The sequence below is a fragment of the Garra rufa genome, chromosome 7 (assembly GCF_049309525.1).
Source record: "Garra rufa chromosome 7, GarRuf1.0, whole genome shotgun sequence".
NCBI lineage: Eukaryota > Metazoa > Chordata > Actinopteri > Cypriniformes > Cyprinidae > Garra > Garra rufa.
In genome coordinates this window covers 49,845,678-49,871,720 of record NC_133367.1, presented here as the reverse complement: position 1 = coordinate 49,871,720, position 26,043 = coordinate 49,845,678, and the positions used below count along the sequence as shown (strand labels likewise).

Genomic DNA, 26,043 nt, shown 5'->3' with positions numbered 1-26,043 from the left:
GACCATCAAAATAAAACGTAATATAATGTAAAAAATAAATGTAATATGATATAGTCCATTATAAATTAAGAAGATTTAATATGCCGTTCATTGTGTGTTATAAATGATCATAATCTTAAGAGTTATAACCTCAAAAACTCAAGTATTATAATGTATTATAATTGTTGTTATGATTATTCATGAGATGGTATAACATATTATAAGGTTTCTTATAATGCATTATGCATTTATTATAATGCCTTAGAAATGCCCTTATAATGTGTTATAAATAGGGGCTTCATAGAAAGTGTTACCAAAATGCTTCTACAAAACTCTATTTAAGTGTTATTATCTAAAGTATAACGTCACGACCGGCCCACATGCAGAACACCAACATCGTTGCTCGTTGTCACCTGAACCGGACCAGTTTCGGATTTCTGTGGAGTTTTTGAGAGCTTTATACAACGATCAACACATGTAAGTAACTATTTACATTGCATAAAGTTGCAATGCGGGCTTACCGAAGGTCTTGAAATTAACATTAATCTTAACAACTATTGCTAACGTTAACGTAGTATAGGTATATATGAGATGCATTGCCAAATTATGTTTCTACTTAGTTTGGTTACTTAAAAAATCATCGTCATTTTGTTTATTTATGGAGTCTAATAATGTTAGCATCGGTATTATGTCTCAAATCATTTGTCTTAAATGTTCTGCCTCTTTCCGAATTAGCTAGCAAAACAGTAACATGGTCTCTCATCCTCGTTGTGTCAGTTAAAAGTTACGTTAGCTGCTAGGTTTGTTGTCACAGTTGTTCCCTGCATGATTGAAAAAGATGGGGACATTTTTTGGCGCCTCTTTCTGCAATGCATCACACAAATTCTTAAACTTCATCTTTTTATATATTTGTTTGAAATATTTTACATTGTCTTAAACCATTTGTTCAATTAAAAAGATTAAATATTTATTTTGCATTGCAATAACTTGATCCTTATATTTTCCTAAACTCTTCTTTCATTTATGTTGCTTTTTTAGGAGACCATCAGATCTACTGGAAGGAGCAGTTCATGGAGCAGGTAAGCTCTTTAGAAGGTGGAATTGAGGTAAATGTTTCAAAGGTTTGTCCATTTAGAGGAATTAAGGTACCCAAAAGTCAGTTATTGAGAGTTGGAAAAAAGGGTAAAAAAAACAAAATTTGCATCCCTTTCTATTTTTAATGACAGATGGGATGGCCTTGTAAATTATACAGCGCTGTTGTACCAGGAAAGAATGATAATCTAAAACATATAGACTGCATCATGGGACCTTTGGACACAGCCATGCCTTGCCTTGTACTCATATAGATTGTATAGTATACTACAGTATAGTATAGCACTGGTTCTCAGTCCTGGTCCTGGGGGCCCCCCTGCTCTGCATATTTTACATGTCTCTCTTATATAACAAACCTGATTGAGATCATCAGCTCATTAGGAGAGAGATCCATGAACTGAACTGACGAGGTGATGATCTCAGTCAGGTGTGTTAAATAAGGGAGACGTGCATAATGTGCAGAGCAGGGGTCCCCCAGGACCAGGATTGAGAACCACTGATGTATAGTAAAGAATACAGTGTGGTTCTGTATAGTACAGATCACAGAACCACACTGATAATGACATTGTATGTTTGTACAGGGTTTCTGCAGATATGAACAAGTGAAATTTAAGACTTTTTAAGACCTTTTTAATACCACCTTATATGAAATTTAAGACCGAACCTGTAATGGAAATAGATATTATATTACATGCATACATGTAATATTTAATGTGTTTAATGTAAAAAGTAAACACAATTTCATGGCTGTCATAAATTAAATTTATTACTACGATACACAGTGAACTTTTCATATCAGCAGATACTATTCCACACAAAATATCCCCATAAAAGTACCACTAGAAATATCTGATGTAAAAAAAAAAAATTCTGAAGCAATATTTTCATCAGTGCCCTATTAGCTTTTACATCTTAAATCTGCATATTTGATTTACCTTTATAAAGGACTTTTTTTACTTTTGAAATGTATGCATTACCTTTGAAATTTATTTTATGAATTTATCAATAAATTCTAAATGGCTGTTAGCAGTGAGATTACATAATTTACACTGCATTAAAAGTGAGATTAATGTTTTAAATACATTTATTGATTTATAAATATATACATTAGAAATGTTGGGTGTGGAGGCATACTTTTAAACACACTAAACTACCAGCAGGTGGCGGTAAGTCACTTCATGAGCGAGTTATTTCAACTGATTCGATCAAAACGCTGAATTACGGTATAGCAAAACATTGCTAGGAGAATGCTCCTGCTAATGTTGCATATTGTCTAATATGTAAGTAACTACTTGACTAACTACTTTTTTATTGAGCTAAAATTAATGTAACATTTGTGAGAATTTTCAGCAAAAAGCTCACTTGGTATATTACTGAACTATATCATGTTATAAATAATCTATACATTTTAAATGTTTACCTCAGTGTGTTTCTTTAGAGTGCTGTTACATTCATTTGTTTTAAAGTATGTCACAAATAGACCAGAAATGCACTATCCATTATCAATTTCTGTTTACGTTGAATGTATTGAAATATGAATCTTTCTTTCTTTCTTTCTTTCGAAGGCTGGCAGTCAGCTAGCTCGACCTATATTTCTTCTTATTATTATTGATAACATTATATACAGAAAAAGTGTTCTGCTACTCTTCTGCTACTGCGATTCTGAAGACGCAGTAACTTCCACAGAGGGAGAAAAAAATCTAGTTGTTAGCAACTGGCCTTAGCCAAGCCCTATATTCAGTTTTTTCAAGCTAAGTATCGCTAAACTTGTACTTCCCCATAGCTAAAAAGTTAAATCCATTTTACTTCTGCGGTACAATCCGAGAGAGACTCGCGCCAATAACAGAAAGCTGATTGGCTATTGCATGCTGGTCTCATTTGTAGTTTAAATACAGCAAATTATATTTGGAATTGTGAAATAAGTAAGGGATAATCAACGGTTTGCCGTGCGTTAAAGGATTTTAAATGCACGACGTGGAGGCTAATAGTGCATTTTAAATCCTTTAACGCACGGCAAGCCGTTGATTATCCCGCTTATTCCATGGTTATAGACAAATTAAAACTAGGATTGATATTTGCAGCGCAAAATTTGACTGAATGGATAAAAAAGACGGTTATTTTCGTCAGTTATGACACGCAGCTCTAGCATTCTGGCCGCTTCAAATCAGACACAGAGATTAAATAGTCCAGTAAGATCACATTTATTTGAATGAAATATAGCATTTGTTTCAGTAGATTATCGATCGACCAAGAGAGAGTGTGAAGGCAAGAGAGATGACAGTTGCGTGTGTGTGTGTATGTGAATGTGCGTGCGTACCTGCATGCTGTGCGTCTCTCTCTACAAACAACAATTCATTCAAAAACAGCAGCTTTACCACCCCGTTGCTGATGCATATAATGTAGCGATCTAGTATCTATGCTATTTTAATAAGGATCGCAGGCAAACGCTGACAAGAAGTTTATGTATATGCGCAGCACAATGCGATCTCCGACCTGTCTCTCTCTCTCTCTCTCTCTCTCTCTCTCTCTCTCTCTCTCTGTGCTTTTGCGTGCATCAATTAAAGCAGCGCATTAATATAGAACGGTGATTAAACTGACTTGGAACTACCTGTGCATTAAACGGTTTTACTGCACACCTGCCAGCCAATCAGAATCCAGTATCCAGACATTCCATGGAATAAAGAACTACAACACCACGGAAACAACAAAAAGAGAATTTAAATGAGCTTTAGAGGTAGCGTTACATGGACATCGGAAAAATAAGACCTGTGTAAAATTATTTAAGACCTAGAACATCGAATTTAAGACTTTTTAAGGCCTAAAATTTTGATTTTTAAATGTTAGACTTTTTAAGACTTTTTAAGACCCCGCGGAAACCCTGTTTGTAGTTATATTGCCTGCAATATTCAGTTTTCCTTTATTCACTACCAACTATAGGATCCAAGTACCTCGTGAAGAAGAGACACGTGACTCTGAGATGCCTCATTCAATACATGGGAAACAGTGGGCAAGAATCATCTCTGACTACTATGTAAGTATTGTTTAAAAAGCATAGTTTGACTCTTTTGGGAAAAGCACTTATTCCTCAGATATCAATCTTATGTCTGTCTGAGTTATAGTACGGCGCTGGAGTTGGGGATTGGTTAGCTTGTCTTAGACAAATACTGTAATTGGTTGGCAATGGCTAGTCTGGCTCTGTCAAAAGTTCAAAAACACACCTACAAACACCCAAATGTATGTGTAGGAACCAGGGTCCCCTTTTTGTCTTTCAGTTGCTTGTGGACTTGATTTAAAAAAAATAAAAAAATAATTTATTTTTTTTTTTTTTTACTGCAGTTTCACAAAAGTAAAATCCTTGTTTTACATTAATGCAGGAGTCGTAATCATCTGATGATAAACTGTAAGAGTGGCATTTTCAGAACTTTTACTAAACCACACCTTTTGAAGATTGTTCTCTGTTGCAACTTATTGTTCTGTTTATTCTCATACAGGGACAAACGGAGAGCAGCGTCCATGAGGATTTGAACATGTGCAGATATATGTCTGTCGTGAACCAGTGGGCATCATCATTGAGGGAAACCCAGTGCTTACTGATCTTGGAAATTTGGCCAGGGCATGTTGCCTGCTTCCGGGAATGACATTTGCTCCGAACCTGTAGTTTCCACCACAACTCTGCAAAACATTTGAGGTTTTCCAAAGACTTTTTGTGGGATTTGACACACTGCGCCCAAAGCCTTCCTCCCGTTTACGTCATTTGTAATGTTAAATTGTCTACAACATTAACATTAAAATTGCTAACAGAAACTTAGTGCACCCAATTGTATGTACATGGCAGCTGTTAATAAACGTTGGAAACGAATACCTCTCTTTCCTTATTAAAGTTATGGCAATACTAACTAATTATTTCAAGTGGATTAAATAAATAATTTGTCTAAATTAAGAGTAATAGAGTAAATTAATTATTTAAAATCAAAAAGTTAAATTTTTTATTTTAAATGTTACTAATTTGGTCCCATTTTATATTAAGTGTCCCTAATACCTGTGAACTTACATGTGTAACTAGATGTGTACGTAGCATGTAACTACAGTGTATGTACACATTGGTATATTGTATCTACAGCTCTAATACTGGTATAATTACACACATGTAACAACTCACTGAATAGCATTTGTAAGTACAAATGTGTAACAGGACATTGGTAACAACATTTTTTTCACTTCTGGAAGTACACATGTAACAAGAAATATGTAACTACATTTTGTAACAACATTATGTACTCACAAAAGTTTGAAATATATGATCTATAGAGTTCTCCATGGTCACATACTTTGATATGTCAGCTCAATAAAACAGGCAATGTGCCAAAGATGGGGGTAGCTGTGAGTGAATAAATTAATATTTAGGCCATAAGAAAATAATAAATTGTATTTCTCACGCAGGTTGTCGAATTTATGCCTACAGAAGTAAGCCCTGTCTATAGGCTCTGCCCAGTACGGGCTATTATTTGTTATTCTGGTAAACATGTCTCAAAATAAATATCTATTTTTATTTTCCACAGAAGAAAGTCGTACTGTTTTGAAATGACTTAAAGAGAAGTAAAGTGACAACAGAATTTTCTTTTTTTGGCAGTATTTTCACACAGTTTTTGTGTTCAATAATATAATAACACTCACCATAGTGTCTCCAGTTTACAGTGTGGATCCTCCAGTAGAGCAGACAACAGCTTCACTCCTGAGTCTCCTGGTTTATTATAGTTCAGATCCAGTAGTCTCAGGTGTGAGGGGTTTGATCTCAGAGCTGAAATCAGAGCAGCACAGCCTTCCTCTCCAATACTGCAGCTATTCAGCCTGCAGAGAGTGAAGAACATGAATGATCTCTGAGATTGTGTTTAATCTTTAGGGTGAGAGTGTGTTTGTGTGAGCACTACTTTTTCTGTACAGCAGGATCAGTGCTAGAGAGATTTTGACTTGCCATCAGCTAAAACATCAATTTAAATGCACTCTACCCACATGATTCCTGATTGTGATGCTCAACTTGTTGATACTATATAGGTATAAACAATATAGGTGTTCTCCAACAACTGTCTGTCATGTGCTTTGATTTAGGACTAGAGCAGCTTGCTTTCACAGTGTTTGTGATGAATATAACATGCTGCACTTTGGTAGTTTACAACAAAAAAAAAAATCATCTAGTTAATAAATATCTCTAGTTTTAATAATTTAAACAGGCATTTTAAATTTGGCCAAAAACTCCCCGCAGTGATGTGTTTTCATGTAGTTGATTCTGTGCAAACTCATATTTGATTTTTTTTTTATGTTGTAGATTTAAGAAGCAAATGAGAATCACTAAAATTATTGAATATATTTTGAGACAAAGGTCGTCTTAATGATTCCCATTTTGGTTTAAGATAATTAAAGCAACAGTTTTTCAATAACGAAAGAATATGTAAAAGTATGGTGTTTGGGGTAAAAATCGCCCTGCTGTTGGGGCTAAAGGCACAATAATTAACAAAATAATGAATAGATGACTGACTTTTCCATTTGTTGACATGACTCAGATGGTAAATATCATATATTATGTTGGATGTGTATCTTAGAGATCATCACCATGTTTATAATGAAACAATCATATTTAAAACATATTAAACATATAAAACATATCATTTGTTGTTACTACTGTAAATCCATATTAAATTATTATGGGATCTACTTCAATGCTTTCAGAATCTTCTCTTTTTAAAATGATTTTGTCTCTGTTTTAAATGTTTTATTTAACATATTTTAATGACAGTAGCCTATATTTATTCATTGGTTATTTTATTTAACAAAATAAGCAGAAAATAGTATAACTTAGCTAAAGTGATAGTTTTGAACAAGTATTAAAGTATTAAATAATAATAATAAAAAAAACATTAGCTAAAGTATTTATGTGCATTTGCCCCATGCTGGTTAGCCTTATAGCATGTGATTGTGAAACACGAAACTTACTTAAATAATTTTATGGTGAAATTGTTATTTTTCATGCTAATCAGGTCAATTCTGATCAAGAACAATGCACTGTGGCTTTAATCCAGCGTAAGCAGCGCAGAAGAAAATGAGACAGGGGTAACTGCAGCCTGGAGCAATAGGAGCTGAAAGGTTTCTGATTGGTGAAAGGAGTTTTACTGTATCGGCCAATCAGAGTAAACTTTTGTTCCACACTCCAGTCCAGCAGGTGGCGGTAAAACACTTATCAGTTGATTTGCAAACCACCAAACAAACTTTAAGAAGAAGAAGGCCAATTCGCCTTATTCACCTGGTGGCCATTTTGAAACTCGAACACCGCTGAGGGGAACACAAACCCGGAAGTTTGACTGACACATACAATCTTCAGAAACTGTGTGTCTTTTTTGTCTGCCCGAATTAACGATACAAAATGTGGAGCATTATTTAACACTTAACATGTATTTAATCGACAGACACTTCTTTGTCTGATAACAAAGTGCTTTACGAGATAAAACACTTATTAAATATATTAAAATCTTCACACACCCAAGTGTTATATGATTATTATAATAATAATAATAATAGTACAATTTATTTTTAAAGTGCCTTTCATGACACCCAAGGTTGCTAATAATCATACTTTCCATGTCGTTACAAGCCAGTAGAAACTGAGGTAATTTAGCGTCCATTCATACCTTCAATGTCGTGGATAAAACCTTCGATCCAGTTACTATTTCCCTTAATTAATACTGGCCCACTGCTCCACATTTTGTATTGTTAATTCGGGCAGACAGGAAAGATTGGTGGTCCACACTGTAGTTTCCATTGCAGCTGAATCTCTGAAGATTGTATGTGTCAGTCAAACTTCCGGGTTTGTGTACCCCTCAACGGCGTTCGAGTTTCAAAATGGCCACCAGGTGAGTAAGGCGAATAAGCATTAAACATATTTAATAATAATTAGTAATTTCCTTTTAGGCAAGAGAAGATGGCGGTGGTAAGATCAGTGTTGGGTAAGTTACTTTAAAAAAGTAATTAATTACTAATTACTAATTACTTCATCAATGTTGTATTTAAAATACTTATCTAATTACTGTGTCTAAAAAGTAACTTAAATACTCAATAAGTAATTTAACTAAATACTTCTTAAAATCCCTATAAACCTTGAGTGGACAAAAAATAGAAATTAAATAAAACATGAGTCAAACATTAAATAGTTTAGCATTTTAGCTTTTTTAATAATCTATATTACATTCTATGAAAACATTCTATAATAATAAACTTTTTTGTAAGAAATGTAACCTTCTTTCGGTAAGAAACACAATTCCAGAATAACAAAAAATATATATTATTCTTAAGAAACTTAAGAAAAGTTAAACATGACATGTATCAACCTGTAAACGTGAAACTTAATTTAAAACAATGAGTTCAATAAATGTTTTACTTTATTTAAACAAATCTAAAATGTTATTTAGAATTTCAAGGAGCTTTTATAATACTATCCAATATTTTAATATTTAAAACATTTTAATGACCATTTTTGTAATCATGTCATGTGTTTCCACAAAGTGAACTGTAACCTTGCTCATTCAGACACTTTTCTGCGCTACCGAAGTAAAATCAAGTTTTGCCTGTTTAGCAGGAGTTGCCGCAGTTTTATCCGTCGAATATGAAGGATCACACAGAAGTGTTCGTCTATGCTGCCGTGTCAGGTGCTTGAGTACTCGTGCTATTGACAGCGCAGCGGCCGATAGTTTTTTTCTCCCCAGGACATAGCTTACATATTACTGTAATGTTCTTGTCTGCTTGTTTCAGAAAACTGAAGTAATGGGCATATTTCCATTTCGCAAAACAGCCACTCGCTTCAGCCGAGTCCAACATCCCCTTTAAGAATACCATAGGAGTATGCAGCAAACTTGCGCGAAATCACGTGCACCTGCACTTCAACGATTCTAAAGCGGCAGAGTTTACTTTCACATTTAGAAGATTAATTAATCAAATTAAATAATGATATTCAGCGAGTTTAATTATTTTACAGTGTAACGCAAGTACATTAAACGTAACTGTAATTAAAATACTTAAAATGAACAGTAATCAGTTACTCTACTTTTACTTAGTAACGCGTTACACCCAACACTGGGTAAGATATGGAGTAACTTATATATGTTTACCTATGATTTATATAACATAATTATGTATATTACAATAGATTATTCTAAAGCAAATTACTTTGTTTTATACCTTGCAGCATTTAGTAATCAGTTTAACGTTACTGTTGTTGACAGACACATGTTACACATGGGCGACATTAGGGGGGGGCAAGGGGGGGCAGTTGCCCCCCCTGTGGTTAGTCATGGAATCCTCGACAGCCCCGCTGCAACTGCTTTAGCCAAGCTTAGGCTCGGTTGTACTTGGGAACTAGACGGTGCTATATAACCCTCAAACGAAAGCAAAGCAATTGAAGATCTGGCAAACTATCCAACGTGTTTTTGCAGCGTTGAGCAATTTAGCCAATCACAGACATATCTGTTGTTTCCGAACAATTAGAAACACTTGTCAGAATTCACTCACTGCTGAAAGCGCCTGATCGGTTTTTATTAAGTGCCGTTTTGTGCGCTCGTGAATCATCTTATGAGTGTAGACGCGATGTAAATAAAATATTAATTGTGTAGTTTAGAGAGCTTTATTAATTATAACGGAATTTTGTGAGATCTCTATGAATTTTTAGTGATAATAAGGGGAGCGTGCTTTGCACTTTCCAGGCTATAATCCATTTAGAATTTGTATGAAACTTTTGTTTTTCGGCACATGTAAGCTGATGTGTTTTGGGAGTGACATTTGCATATTTACGCTGGGTTTATTCTCGAAATAACGGTGAAGCAATAGACGGGATAAAAATATATTTTCCCCTTCTCCCAAAACAACTTACTGTTTCAGCTATAAAATAGTTCAGTTTTGTATATAATGGTAAAATGTTTATATTTAGTTTCGTTTTTTATTTAGCTAATTTAGAAAAACGCTTGGAGCATTTTTTATTCGTTAAAAATATATAGGCTATATTTACTGAACAGCGCCCAGCGGAAGACTGATCATAGTCTGTTTGATCAGTTTGCCTTCTCAAATAATCACGACTTGCCTAAAATGAAATCTATAGATATAAAACAGTTCAAGTATAAAACAATGGTAGTTTAAACGTTACAGATACATGTGAGCTATATGCGCATAGTTTGTGCAGAAAGTGGAAGCTAAAGCTTGCAGGACATCGAGGCACCAGCGCGATCACTTGCATTTTTTTCATTGGAAGCAATTTAAAATTATCCGTCATTTTTGCTCACAAAGTACGAGTAATACATCGAAAAAAACGTTACAGCATTTTTATAAAATAAAGAAAACAAAAATTATGTGCTTTCTGCCGTCTGGTTCTTGAACAGGAGTGCTTAACAAAATGAAGCGAAATGCATGCCTCACAGACATAATAAATACATTTATAGAAAGCTTTAAATTATTACTTAACGAAATAAAACAAATCAAAAGCACAAACTCTTTCATGTAATCCGTAAAGATGAATTTCTCTCTGAAGGCGCGTCCAAAAAGGAGATTGCGACACTGACTCAGAATACACAAATTAATTAATAAATAATTCATTTATGTCCTTACTCTTTCCTCGACACATTCATTGTTATTTATTTTTGCCGGTGCTTGGGGTGAGTTTTAGCCTATTGTGTGCGTTTGAACGCGGATTCAGCTGCGCTAAAGCACACTAAACGGTGTCTGAGTCGGTCTCAAAAGTGAAAGCGAAAGTGAAGTTTCGTGTTGTTTCCACCAGCGCGGCATTTTTTTTCTTCACCATAATTGATGGTTGTCTGGGTCTGAACTATGACGTGAAAATTGGCCCGAAGCCGTAGCCCTGGGGTGTAAAAAAAAGTCAGGGCCCATCGGCCCGGGCTGAAGTGCAGCGCTTTAATTGACTGCTTTGATGTGCTGCAATACCATAGGGCACTGTTTTAATGCTTACATCTGATTTTTTTTCTTGCCCCCCCTGACTCAAGAGTCAAATGTCGCCCATGATGTTACAGTGAGAAAAACTGGCTGGGCAGTATATATTTACCTATTTTATTAACTAAACAAGGTTTTTAAAAATAAATAAAAAGTTTATTGCATTAATTCAGAATTTTTATTTATTTATTTATTTACTTGTGTAGGTATCGTTGACTGTAAATCTGTCAGTCCAGAAGTGAGGAAAGAATACAGAGGAGTTTGAGCTCAAGGTGCTCTTGCTGTGGATACATCTACAAAAACACATTTTTTTGTGAATAAAGCTGTGTCTGTTTGTTAAATTGTTTGTCATTTAGCAGAAAGTTACTAAACACTTGTCTAATTTTTCAATTCTGTGGTGTTTTATTAACTAGTTTTCTCTATCAAGCAAAACATTGTTTTCAGGGTAACATACTACAATCGGTTTTGTTTGTTAAAATTAATGTATGAACTAACATTAACTATGAGCAATACATTTGTTACAGTATTTTTTAAAGCTTTGTTAATATTAGTTAATAAAAATACAGCTGTTCATCGTTGTTTGTTCACTTCACAGTGCTTTAATGTTAACAAATACAACTTTTAATTTACTTTAACCTAAGAACAGCTAGTGACTGTGTTAAGAGGCTTTTGCTTCCTAAATATAGTTGTAGTTTGTTTTTGATTACTATATTTACTGTATATTATAGGTTTTGTAAACTTTTTTTATTATTGTAAAAGACTACAATATGTAAAAATGAGAATATACAATAAAATGTTGAAACAAAATAATAGTAATAAGAGACAGAAAAAAAGAGAAAGGAAAAAATATATATACATATATAGTAGTTGTAGTATGTATTTCTATAAGAGACTGTCGATTTTTTACTATTAGACCTATATGTTTTTTTTTAATTATTAAATATGTATGTCATCTTTAATGTTCAATTGTAATGTAAAATTCAGTTATTTTAGATAAATATGACACTATAGGCGGTTAATAAATCAGTATCAACCAAAGTCATCTTTGCACAGGTGTATTTATGGGTTAATGTTGATCAGAAGGCAGTAAATGTGTTTACACACCACAGTTGTAGAACATAATGTGATTAATGTTTTAAACATAACATTTTGAATAAAGAAATTTTAAATGAATTACAGAATGAAATGATTCTTGGAATATAAAAGGATTATCGCTAGAAGGTGGCAGTAAATCATTGAGTTTATGAAGGAGACATCCAACAGATTCGTTCAAAACTCTGATTCATTCTGGTAGTGTTGTCAAAAATATCGATATTTCGATAAATATCGATACTGAAATATCTGAAGGATACCAATACTAATTTCCCGAAGTATCGATACTAGCCGAGATGTCACTTTCACTTCTACAGCACACGTGACCGCAGTATCTGTCTCGTCTCATTCAAGAGAAGCGAACAGAAAGGCGAGTGCGGCACCCTGCGACCGACTTTGTTTGATAAAGAACACAGCAGGAGTGCTATCTGGAAATATTTCAGACATGAAACAAATGAACATGGAAAGCCGAAGCCAATATGCAAGAGTTGTTACAGAGCAGTGCTATCAAAAGGCGCTAACACCATAATTTCGCAAAATGTATTTATTTTTTTAAATCACACTATTCCACATTCTGAATGCTATGAAAACACAGTGCTTAACAATTTACAACAATTCACCTTTCGTAATAAAGAGAAAAGACAAATATCTGAAGAAAAACACACTAACAAGCATAAAATCCACTGTTTCTGCTATTTATTCTGCCGTGGAGGTGTTTAGTGTCCCGCCAACAGCAGCAGCAGCATCAGCGAGCGCAAGTCTCTTCAGCAGATGTCCACGTTCAGATGCACGCAGTAAAGGCTAAACTGGTGAGCAAAGCCACAGCTAAAGTAATTACCATGAATGTGGCACGGAAAAAGTAAGGAGATATTAAAATGATTTATTAATAAACTAGTATTTTCTGAGTCAGTGTGGCAAAGATGAAGTTGCCGATCCTAACTCACCATCTGCTCACTGGACGCGCTTTTAAAGCCTAAATGTATCTTTATGGATTAGGCCTATAGCTAATAAAAGAGTTTTGTTTTAGATTTGAATTATTTCGTTTTACAGTAGTGAAGTAATAATTTAAAGTAAATTTATTACTCTTACATTTATGAGCAAAAATGAAGTTTCACATGGCGCTTGCTAGCGGTGCAACGGATCGCAGATGATCACTCCACGGTTCGGTACGCATGTGGTTCGCGGATTAACTGTTAAATTTAACCATCATAGAGTAAAAGTGTATAATTTGCACATGTTTTGTCTTGCCAATTTACCCATTCAAACTAGTTAAACTGCTGCAGCAAAAGAGAACACGCGCGCTCTTTCTTTTTTTTTTTTTTTTTTACCGCTGCAGCTCATAGGCTACCTGAAGCGAGCACACGCACAGAGAGAGAGAGACAGAGAGAGACAGAGAGAGACAGAGAGAGACAGAGAGAGACAGAGAGAGACGCGCGGTTCAGACTGCGTGATTCACAGATTGATTCCTCTTTAAAACTTATCTTAACATGCATACATACAAAGTTATGTTTAATACCCTTTTTGGTATTCTGGTAAACACAGTGGGTTATGTCTTCAGTGAACCGAAACAGCTGAGAAAGATGCGTGCCAGTATTAGAGACATGCATTAGGCCAGGGCTGCTCAACCCTGTTCCTGGAGATCTACTATCCTACAGAGTTCAGCTCCAACCCTAAACAAATACACCTGAACCCGCTAATTAACCTCTTAAGTAGCACTTGATAATTACAGACAGCTGTGTTGGAGCAGGGCTGGAACAAAAGTCTGCAGGTAGGTAGATCTCCAGGAGCAGGGTTGAGCAGCCCTGCATTAGGCCTTAAAGAGACAGCGTCCTATAAATACCTGCAGTGAGAAGCACTAGTTATTTTACCATTAAATATTACATTTCTGCACCTGAATACTAGTGTTATTGATTTAATTAGTAACTTTATGTTGTATTCATCTACACTTGTCATTTTAGTAATTGACTTTATTAGTTCAGCTAGTAGTTTTTGCTGTGGATTAGAAGTACTTAAAGTTAGCATTTAGTAATAATAATAAAAAAAGAACTTTTTTTGTTTTGTTTGTTTTTGCTGATCCGAAAAATTATCCGATCCGTGACTCCAAATCCGTGATATCTTCCGAACCGTGAGTTTTGTGATCCGTTGCACCACTAGCGCTTGCACCTCCATGTCCTGCAAAGCTTTGACTCTCCGCACAAACGATTGGATATGCGCCTATTTGTACACATTTATCTAAGTTAAACGATTAAACTAATATTGTGATATGCTTTCAGTTTTTTTTTTTTATATATATCTAAGGATTTTAATTTAAATCGTGATGATTTGAGAAGGCTAAATTGATCTGTCTGCCGCTGGCCGCTTCTTCGTTATTTAAAAAAACAAAAACTTGAATTTCAAAAATAAAACGTGTTCCAAATATATTTCTAAATTAACTTTATAAACTAAAGAAATGAAAATAAATGTAATTACTTTGCTATTAAAAACAGCAGCTGTGCAATGGGGAAGTAAGGGCCAGTAATTCTGATCAGCTGTTGAGGTTGTTTTTTGCAACGAATGTTTGTTTAATAGCCCATTTAACTCTTATTTAGGCTTCTTTCTTATTTAAATGTATTATTTTGTTGATTTATTTTAGCGTTATGTAGGCTGCTTGTTCACCAACGGAACTGTTAACCACGCACGTTGGTGAATAATGTTTGAGCCTAATTTTTTTTAATATATAAACACCGCACCACCGCTGTAGTAAAAATCTGCCACCGTCACAGCCATACAGATCCTACCCTTCATAAATACGTGCAATACATGTTGTATTTAAATCTAAATTTAACAATCAAAGACTGACATGAATGTTTTTGCGCTGACTGAGTATTTATTGTGTACCTGTATGTGTTCTTGTCTGACGCTCATTCAGTAAAGATTTTAACTGAACACAGACCGCCAGAATGGACTTCTAGGCATAAATGGAAATGCTCGTGTGAATTTGTGACATTTACAGATAAGGATAGCGCCTCACAGGGCAAGTCATTACACTATCAGCTTCAAAATAGAGATAGTTAAAAATAAGTAATCCTCATGTTTTGGGCAGCTTGGATCAGTAACTCTCCTGCAGCATCTCAGTCTGTTTCCTTCACTATTCTCAGATGCATTGTGTCCATAAATAAATCATTCAGTGCTGTAATTTGAAGCTGTAAATGCACTGTGGGCGGACCCCATTAATCCATAATGAGAATTGTTGTCGACGGATTTCATTATCGATAATAATCGATTTTATCGACTGGTTGTTGCAGCCCTAGTTTAAATGAACTTTAACTACTAACTTTAACTAAGATTAATAAATATTTTGGAAGTATTTTTCATTGTTTATTCATGTTAACTAATGTTAACAAATATCTTTTACCATTAACTTAAGTTCTAAGATTAGTTAGATAGTTAAGGTTTTTTTTAAAGTGTGGTCTAAAAAAAAATAAAAAAAAATTACGACCTACACTACCAGTTGTATTTAAACAGCAAATAAAGTATGAAGCTAAAACACAAATGAAGTTAAGAAGCTGAACAGAGCTGTAGCAGTGTACATATGCATATACCTCATTTTCATGTTCTAGACTGTATTTATTTTTAAATAAAAAAAAAATCCTCAATATTGTGGTAGTTTTTTTTCTCTGTGGTATCGAAAATAGTATCGAATATCGATATTTTTCAAGGTATCGTATCGAAGTTAGAAATTCCAGTATCGTGACAACACTACATTCTGGAATAAGAATCAAAAGTCTTTCTCTACTATTGGGTCATTATAAATCACTCACTCAACAGATGCATTCAAAGAGTCATATTCATTCAGGAACGAAGCACCATTCTGTGCGTTATGCTGGAGTCAGTTGCAAAGCGGTTCTGTGTCTTTACTTAAAATGTTTATTTGGCAGAAAAATAAAACACCATTTTGTGAGACATCAGTTAATACTGAATATTAATGAAATAAAATCATCATATTGTTTAAAACAAAAGGTATGACTGTTGCTTATTTACACCTAATGGATAGTGGTCTGCAAAATGCAGTGTCCAGTGTGTCGCATGCACTGATCTATAGAGTTCTCCATGGTCACATACTTTGATATGTCAGCTCAATAAAACAGGCAATGTGCCAAAGATGGGGGTAGCTGTGAGTGAATAAATTTATATTTAGGCTATAAGATAATAATTAATTGTATTTCTCACACAGGTTGTCAAATTTATGCCTACAGAAGTAAGCCCTGTCTATAGGCTCTGCCCAGTACGGGCTATTATTTGTTATTCTGGTAAACATGTCTCAAAATAAATATCTATTTTTATTTTCCACAGAAGAAAGTCGTACTGTTTTGAAATGACTAAAAGATAAGTAAAGTGACAACAGAATTTTCATTTTTTTGGGTGATCTATCCCTTTAACATGAATTTTTTGGCAGCATTTTCACACAGTTTTTGTGTTCAATAATATAATAACACTCACCTTAGTGTCTCCAGTTTACAGTGTGGATCCTCCAGTAGAGCAGACAACAGCTTCGCTCCTGAGTCTCCTGGTTTATTATCGCTCAGATCCAGTTCTCTCAGGTGTGAGGGGTTTGATCTCAGAGCTGAAATCAGAGCAGCACAGCCTTCCTCTCCAATACTGCAGCCATACAGCCTGCAGAGAGTGAAGAACATGAATGATCTCTGAGATTGTGTTTAATCTTTAGGGTGAGAGTGTTTGTGTTTGTGTGTTTGTATGAGCACTACTTTTTCTATACACCAGGATTGGCACTATGGAGATTTCAACTTGCCAGAACAAGCACAAGCTAAGAAACTAATTGAAATGCACTTTACCACATGATTCCTGATACTAGTTCATCATTTTTGTTCTTCAAACCATTTGTAGTGTTATGTAGACAATAATATTAAAATATTAAGAGTAACATTATAGCAGAGATATTCACAAGTCTTTAACCTGAAGTCCGAGTCGTATCTTAAGTCTTTGGTCACGAGTCAGAATCGAGTCTCGAGTCATTTAATGGCTTGCTAAAAAAATCCATTCAAAATCCTCATGTATTGAAATCTTCCTATTTATGAAGCTGTTAGACAAAATTTATAGACAAAATGTATGATCTGGGATCTGCTTATTTTAATTTTGATCTTGCTTTTTTTAAGAGGTGTTAAGATGTAAGGTTAATGTACATCCAGCCTGTTACTTATGTTTTAATCCATTACTATGTTCAAAACAGTTTTTCTGTTATCAAATTCTATAAGAGTCCTATCGATCATGACACATAAGGAAATATTTGACACAGGCCTCTATATTTTCTTTCAAGCAGAGGTCGAGACAAAAAAAAAAAAAAAAAAAGAAACCACACATTTTGACATGTACACTGTAACACAATTCTGTAGTTTTCACAGCATTATTACTGTAAAATGAACAAATCCATACTGTAGATTATGAAAGATCATAAAATACTTTTTTCTTTGTGTTTATTTGATTCCTGTTCAAGACACTTCGATAAGAATGGCTGTATATTATTAATATAGGCTACAGAATTACATTTTTTTACAGTTTCGATTGTTGGTGTGCCTTGTGATTTTTCTTCAATTAAAAATGTACCTTGGCTCAAAAAAGGTTGAAAAACAATACTGTAGATTATGTATACAGTATGTTGCTGTAAATCTGCAAAGCATCATGGGTAAAACTACAACAGTGGGAAATTTTACAGTAAAATTGTATTTTCCTGTGAATCATAGTACAGTATAGTTTTGAGCTGCATTTTCTCTCAGCTGTATTAACCGACGTAATGGACGTATTTTTTTTTTGCAATTTAACCTCAGAAAGGTAAAGTTACTCATTATTTCAACATTTTTGTTATTATTGTTATATTTACAGTTTTCACTCGTGAAGTTATGCGTCTTTAACTTTCAGAGAGCGTGAGAGAGAAAGTCGACCATGAGAGCGTGAGAGGAAGAGGTGGAAGCGGGCGGACATCCACATTAACCGGTAAGTGTTCGCGTATTATTCCAAAAAGAGCATGACATTTTTATAAATTTTGATACATGGCAACATTTTATTGCTAACGTCATTATTTCAGTAAAGGACTGACACGACTGTATCAAATTTAATCTGGAATTGCGTCTGTGTGTGTTTGTGGATTAGCCGTTTGAAGCTACGTATGTTTGTCTCTTGCTAGATACCGCGCGATGGATATTGCTTTAAAACGAAAAGAAAATGCAGCAACAGGTAAGACTTTAAAACTGCACAACATTTTTCATAGGACTATGTGTTTTGTACTTGAGCGTCAGTCGTCGGATATCAGTTAAAATAGCATCGCGCCACAGACTAAACGCCATCAATTCTCAGCAAAACTGCGTCACTCAAGGCTAAAGGAGAAACTGTGTCCGACCAAAAGACATAAGATCTCGCAAGCCTCCGTCAGTCAAATGATTAATGTTTGTTATTTAATGCTTACATGTTAGTAACATATCCGTTGTCACAATGCATCAATTGTCTTTCGGTTATTATAATACAATACAATACAGTTTTTAAATATACTTTAAAACGTGGTGCATTTCTGCTATACATTACTGCGTCTTAAATAATACTTCTATCACTGATGGAAATTATTTTGTATTACATGAAAATAAAGACAAAGTTAATCAGCATATTCTCCTTATGTTTGTATGTGAAGTCGAAATCAACCCCAACTTTGCTTTAAAATGCATCGCAAAAGCTCCTAACTGAAGATCACATGATCACTAACCAAAATCACTTCCGTGAAGAGACCATGAACTGTTCCCTTCGCCCACAGACTTCTGGAAGGGCCTTTCGTGAAGAGATTAAGCTCACTTTCATTTGGAACGTCCCTACAAATGGCGCCCCCTTCCCAAAAAAAGTCGTTTGTAATCGGCCCTAATGCTATCAGAATAGCCTGTCCTTGTATGTTTGGTGTGGCATCATAAGGGTGTCCCTTGTTTTGTCTGTTAAATTTTTTGTGACCTATTTTTAATTTGTTGAATGTGCTGTATTTTCTCACATATTGCATGTTTGTACTTTTATTATTTGTGTTAATTTATTTCTAAACTGCTCTTAGCTGTAAAAATACTCTGCTCTGCACATTTTGTATGTAAGTCTTATCTGACACAGTCTGGCCAATCCAACTTGTACTGTATATTGTCATCAAGCTGTCAGTTTTGCTTGTTAACTTTTACATTAATAACAATTTTTTTTATTTACAGCAGAGAAGAAGACTCCAGCCCAGCAAGATGATGCCAGCTCATGTCCATCTCAGGAAAGAAAAAAAGGATTCATGCTGAACGTCACACGCAGAAACCAGAATTAATGCATCCCGTTTAGGTCTTCTGTATGCACTCGTTACATATAGAGCTGTTTTACATAAAATTATTTGAAGAAAAGACACCAAAAGATAAGCTAAATTGATGTTTGTAATATATGAAGATTGATATATATATATATTGGTGGCCAAAATTACTTGAACATTAGTATTTTTACCAGCTAAAATGGTTTTAGGTCAGTTATTTCTATCTTTCGCTGTAGTGTGTAAGCAGAGGTGGGTAGAGTACCCACAATCTGTACTCAAGTAAAAGTACAAGTACTTATGGAAATATTTACTCAAGTATGAGTAAAAGTAACAATCTTAATAGTTACTTGAGTAAGAGTAAAAAGTATCCGATGGAAAAAGTACTCAAGTAGCCAGTTACTAGTTACTTCTGATCTGATTGATATGAAGCGAAGACCCTGAATTTCAAACTGTTTCCATAGTAACAGCTGTATACACAGCAGTATTAACGCAGTTTTATCAGACATGAAATGAAAATTCCAACGACACGTTTCTGAGGACAGTAACGGAGGAATGCCATCAAATGTAGCGAAGTAAAAGTAAAGTTTTTTCACTATAAATGTACTTGAGTACGAGTAAAAGTACCTATCTTTACATATACTCTAAAAGTACTAGTTACCCCAAAAATCTACTCAAGTAAATGTAACGGAGTAAATGTAATTCGTTACTACCCACCTCTGTGTGTAAGTAGGAAATATCAGTTTACATTTCCTAACATTCATTTTGCCATTAATTGAAATAATCCAGTGAGGTTTCTGTGAGATTTCAGCTGGTGAAAATACTAGTGTTCGAATCATTTTGGCCACCACTGTATAAATGTTCATTATTTTTATTCTCACGGATATTAAAAATGATATTGAAAACACTTTTCTAAGTTAGCTTTTAACTCCAAATAAAATCAATAGATATCAGTGTTATTTTATAATGCTGTTAACACTTTCTCTGACAAGCAGCAGTCATGAAAACTGGTTTGTCATGTAATGTTTGACATATACCCTGTACTGGAACTGAAGATTTTATAGTTAAAATGTCACGTAAAGATAAAGTGTCTATTATAAATATATTACTGTAAATATCAGTATTTAAGGATAAAAGACTCGAGTTGCTTTTAACATATTCACAAGTCCTTCTCCTGGAGTCGGGTCAAAAGTAATCGTCAAGTCAAGTCTGAAGACTATAAAAATGCAACTCAAGTGCGACTGAGGCCAGAGTTAATTTATCTCTCCCGGGAGTTTATTTGAGTTTACTCTCAAGAGTGTAAATTAACACTGAAGCAGAGTTTATGACATTAAAGTTAATGAGATAATTAGTGATTAATTAAGTGATGATTGATCATTATTGAAGACACCTGATGTTAACAAGCAGAATCACCAAAGGAGAAAATCACATTTTGTAAGCAACCTTTAAAGTGGTCAATGTTTGCATTAGTTGATCTCTTGACCCTTACATTTTTAACAATTTAATTTGACATATTACTCTGCTGTTTTTAAGATTGTGAAGTGGTTTAGAGGGCAGGGAAATTTAGAAAATGAACATCACTGTATTTTTTTTCTCACACTGAATTAGAGAAAGTAGTATTTATGAATGATGTTCTCTCTTATATAAATACTCTTCAAACTGATTAAAATATTCAAGTCTTGGTGCCACTGAGTACTTGCAAATCTGTTATTCATGAACAGGAAAAAGATTTGTCAATTTGTATTTTAGTAATTATTTACCTGTATTGGCTGTATTTTATTGTCAATGAACAGACTGCGTTGTCCAGTTAGTAGCCTAATGCTTAACTGCCAGAGGCGCCGACACCATCACTTGATTTATTCCTCCCTTATAAATGTGGAAACAACTTTACTCAGCAATAGGCTACTCCTTCTGTGGTGTTTTAAGAGTAAGACATTTTTCAAAACTATTCTAAATATTTATTATATTTGTGTAGGCTATATTCACAATAAAAACAACACTTTTTTTAAATGACGGAAACAAACAGGATGCCACTGTGAGCGCATCACAAAAATGAAACTAAATTCTGCATATAGGCTGCTACTTGTTGCACAGTTTATTTCATTTTGTTAATTTAATAATTATATAGAAAAATATATATAAGAAATATATAAAAGTTAATCAGAAAAATAATGTTTTTTGTTTTTACGCATATTTTCTTTGTCGATAACAAAACATCAAAAACCTGATGGAAACTTAGCAAGTGTTCTTCAAAATGAATTCTAAAAATCTTTTCTAATATTTTTGACTTTGCCGTATCGAATTATGCCTTTAATGTATGACGGAATACACACAAAAAAAAAATCATTCACCCAATTAAAAAAATTTAGGGTAATGGTTCACATCTATATCTTGGAAAATTAAAAAATTTAAAATAAAAAACTTAAAATAACAATATTTCTATAAAAACTGTTCTATAAACCTGGCACAGAGTATATTTTTCTTGTTGGTCAGTTAAATTCTAGTTTTGATCTGAAGATATAGATTTAATCAAAACAAAAATTCTAATTTAAGAAATATAAAAACTGTAAATATAGAACTGTTTTCCTCTCGTGTATGTGACAGCATCAGTGGTGCGCTCGTTTATTAATGGCATTGATTTGCCTTCATAGATACTCGTGCATTCTATTTTTATTTTAAACGAATTCATTATTCAAATTTTATCAGTTAACGGTTAATGATCGGATAACGAGCAGCGGTTGTCGGTCAGGAAAACTAACCGAAATGAGCATCCCTACCTGCAACTCTAAGAGTTATGGTGGATGGAAAGCCCAAACTGTTTCGTTGAGCCGAGGATGCCGATCTTTTTTTCCATGACTACTTATCCTCTACTCTGTGATTGTTGGACTATAAGTACGTTTTTTCTTTTTTAAGTGACTATTTTTTTTTCGGACTATTTATTCTTTATTTCGTGAGTGGAGGATTGTGAGTAGGTCTCTGAATTGCAGCTGTTTTTTTGTTGTTGTTTTTTTGATTCTGTGAATATCAATTTCCTTTGTGATTTGATTGTGAGTAGCACTTTAAGTATACTTTGCTTTGAAAACCGCTGCTAGTAATTTATCAGTTTTTTTATCACCTTATTTGTTTATATTATCGAGTTAAAAGGTCCTTTTTATGTTTAATATTATTATTGTATCAGACTTAACCTGTAGTAGCTTTTTCTTTGGTCATTCTGTGTTTTCTATTTTGTTTTTTTGTTTGTGTTTATGACTGTGTTGTTTTGCGGCTCTTACCCATATGTTACCCTAACCAATTCTATGACTTTATTTAATTTAATTTATTTTTTGAACTATAGATTCACCTAAAGGTTTAAAAATTGTACATTTGAATATCAGAAGTCTTCTCCCTAAAATTGATCTTTTAAGAGCCTGGGTTTCTCTTTATAAACCTCATATTGTTACTTTATCTGAAACTTGGTTACATGATCGAATTAGCGACGAGGATATACAACTTGAAAAGTTTGTTTTATTTAGAATTGATAGACCTTCAAGAGGAGGTGGTGTTGCTATATATGTTGCTGCTCAGTTAAATTCTGTGTGTGTAACTCCGTTAATATCACCAGTTAATTTTGAATGTTTATTTGTTAATATTAATTTTCATGATAACAAACAGCTAACTATAGGTTGCTTGTATAGACCTCCATCTGCTCCTGCTGATTCCACAAAATGTATTTTGTCAGTTATTAATTCTTCAGGAAGGCATACTGAACTCATTATCTTGGGTGATTTTAATTGTAACTGGTTGGATCGTGCTTCCTCTAATGATAAACATTTATTTAGTAGCATCAATCTTACTCAGTTAATTGATGAGCCCACCAGAGTTAGTCCAAATGTATCATCTCTGTTGGACTGGATATTGGTCACTAATCCGGAAAGAATTATTAAATCAGGTGTAATGTCAGATTGTTTAAGTGATCATTCTGCTATATTCTGTGTTTGGAAAATCAAAATGCCTCGCCTTTCTTCAAAATATATTACAATTAGACAATATAAGAATATTAATTATGACTATTTTATTTATGATTTAGTGTCTATTAATTGGAACAGGCTTGAATTAATTCCCTCAGTTGATGACGCCTGGAACTTCTTTTATTCTGAAGTCATCAATGTAATCAATAAGCATGCTCCTTTGAAAACAATAAGAGTTAAAGGCAGGCATCTTCCTTGGATTAACTCAGATTTGATTCATCTTTTCAAGCAAAGGGATAAGGCTTGGACTATATATCGCAAAACTAAATTGCCAGAGGACTGGGAATCTTATAGACAGCTTAGGAATATGTGTAAAACCAAGACAAGGAATGCAAAATCTAATTACTATAATGATTGTTTTTCTCAAGATTTTCGTAACCCCAGACATTTCTGGAACCATTTAAATAACGTTTTAAATAAGAGAAACAAAACCTCTTTAAAAGAGATAATGATCAATAATGAACATATTTCTGATCCTATTCAGATATCTTATGCGTTTAATAATTATTTTACTTCCATAGGTACACATTCTACTATTAAATATTCTGACACCTTCTCTTCTAGTGGCTGTTTAAATCAGCTAATTTCTTTCAGTAAAATTTCTCCCTCTGATACTTTAAAAGCAATACGTGGGTTAAAAGAATATAGTTGGCCTGGTCCAGATGGTTTGGAAGCTAAATTTGTTAAACTAGCTTCTCACATCTTAATGTATCCTTTGACTGATTTATTTAATCTATCTTTATCTTCTTGTTCAATGACTTCCATATGGAAATGTGCTAAGACTATTCCTCTTTTCAAAAGTGGTGACCCATCTGATTTGAATAATTACCGTCCAATTTCTATTATTTGTACTGTAGCAAAGGTTTTAGAGAAATTAATTTTCAATCAAATATCTAATTATATTAATCAGTTTAATATTTTGTCCCCATTTCAGTCAGGTTTTAGACCTAATTTCTCTACCACTACAGCTCTAATGAAATTCACCAGTGATTTGTTTACTTCTTCTGATAAATGTCAAACTACCGGTGCTATCTTTATCGATCTTTCTAAAGCATTTGATATGGTGGATCATTATCTTCTGCTTGATAAGTTACATTCTATAGGTTTTGATCAAAACTCTCTTCTTTGGTTTAATTCTTATCTTCATAATAGACGACAATATGTTTCATTCCAAGGTTTAAACTCGGATTACTTGGTTGTTGACAAGGGTGTTCCCCAAGGATCAACCCTAGGTCCTTTGCTTTTTTGTTTATTTATTAACGACCTTCCCAAAATCTGCTTACATTCGTCTATTCAGCTTTATGCAGATGATACCGTTATTTATTTTTCTCATTCTGATACTTCATATATTCAGTCCTCTTTGCAGTTAGACTTTAACTCATTACAGAATTGGTTTTATAAAAATAAACTCATTCTTAACAAAAAGAAGTCCTGTAGTATGGTGTTTTCTAGAAGATGTCATCGTTCTCACTCTTTTGACTTAGATATTATTTTTAAAGATGGGTCACTCTTATGTAAAGTCGATCGATTCAAATATCTTGGTCTTTGGCTCGATCCTGAATTGTCTTTTAAGCATCACATTGACTATATTACTAAAAAATCATATGGGTGTCTCGGTTCTCTTTATCGCTCAATTAATTGCTTTTCATTTCAAGTCAGGAAAAGATTAATCTCCCAATTAATTCTTCCTATTATTGACTATGCAGACATTATTTATCAAAATACTTCTGATACCAATTTAAAACCTTTAAACATTATTCATAATTCTTTATGTAGGTTTGTTTTGAGATGTCCTTATAGAACTCATCATTGTATGTTGTATGAAGCTCTTGGTTGGCTTCAACCTAAATCCCGAAGGCAATATCATTGGCTTCAGTTTCTTTTCAAGTGTATTTATTTAAATTTTCCTTCTTATTTAAAACAGTTTTTAGTTTCATCTACATCTATTTATTCACTTCGTCATATGCAGTATCCACATTTTTTTATTCCCAGAATCCTTACTGAAGTTGGTCGAAGGTCTTTTCAATATAAAGCTCCATATGATTGGAACAATCTTCCTTCTTCCCTTAAATCAATTACATCTTTTCATCTTTTTAGGATTAATTTAATATCTCACTTGAAAACAACCTGTTTATGTTTTTAACTTTAGAGTGAGAATTGTCTATAGGCAATATATATATTTATGTATATGTTATTTTTATTTTATTTTATTTTATTTTTATTTTTTACAAAAATGTTTTTTATTAATATTTCTGATAAACTACTTATTTATATTTAGGTTTTCATTACTGTACTAAAATGTATATTATTTTTTATGTACATGCTTTTTTTTGACATAATTGTAGATTATGGGTGGGTGAATAGGGAAGTGAGCTGTGAATTTTTTGTATGTTTTTTATTTTTATTTATTTTTTTTTTTTACTTGTGTTGTATTTCGTATTGTTCTATGTATGCGTTATAGGGTCCCCCTCGAAAATGAGATGGAGCATCTCAAGGGGCTTTCCCTCAATAAATAAATTCAAATTCAAATTTGTGTTGTGATTTTTTAGTAGCTTGTTTCGTGATGTTCAAAGATCTGTATATCTGAATTTT

General features: G+C 33.7%; 1 protein-coding gene across 1 annotated transcript in view; it reads right to left on the bottom strand.

The window, feature by feature from the left end:
- Positions 1-26,043, bottom strand: part of LOC141338221 (NLR family CARD domain-containing protein 3-like) — a 44,633-nt gene that overhangs the window by 5,856 nt on the left and 12,734 nt on the right. The window contains exons 9-10 of the mRNA XM_073843766.1: positions 16,621-16,794; positions 5,746-5,919 (exon numbers count right to left, since the gene is read on the bottom strand). Coding sequence (XP_073699867.1) covers positions 5,746-5,919; positions 16,621-16,794 — 348 coding nt within the window. The remainder of the gene's footprint in view (positions 1-5,745; positions 5,920-16,620; positions 16,795-26,043) is intronic.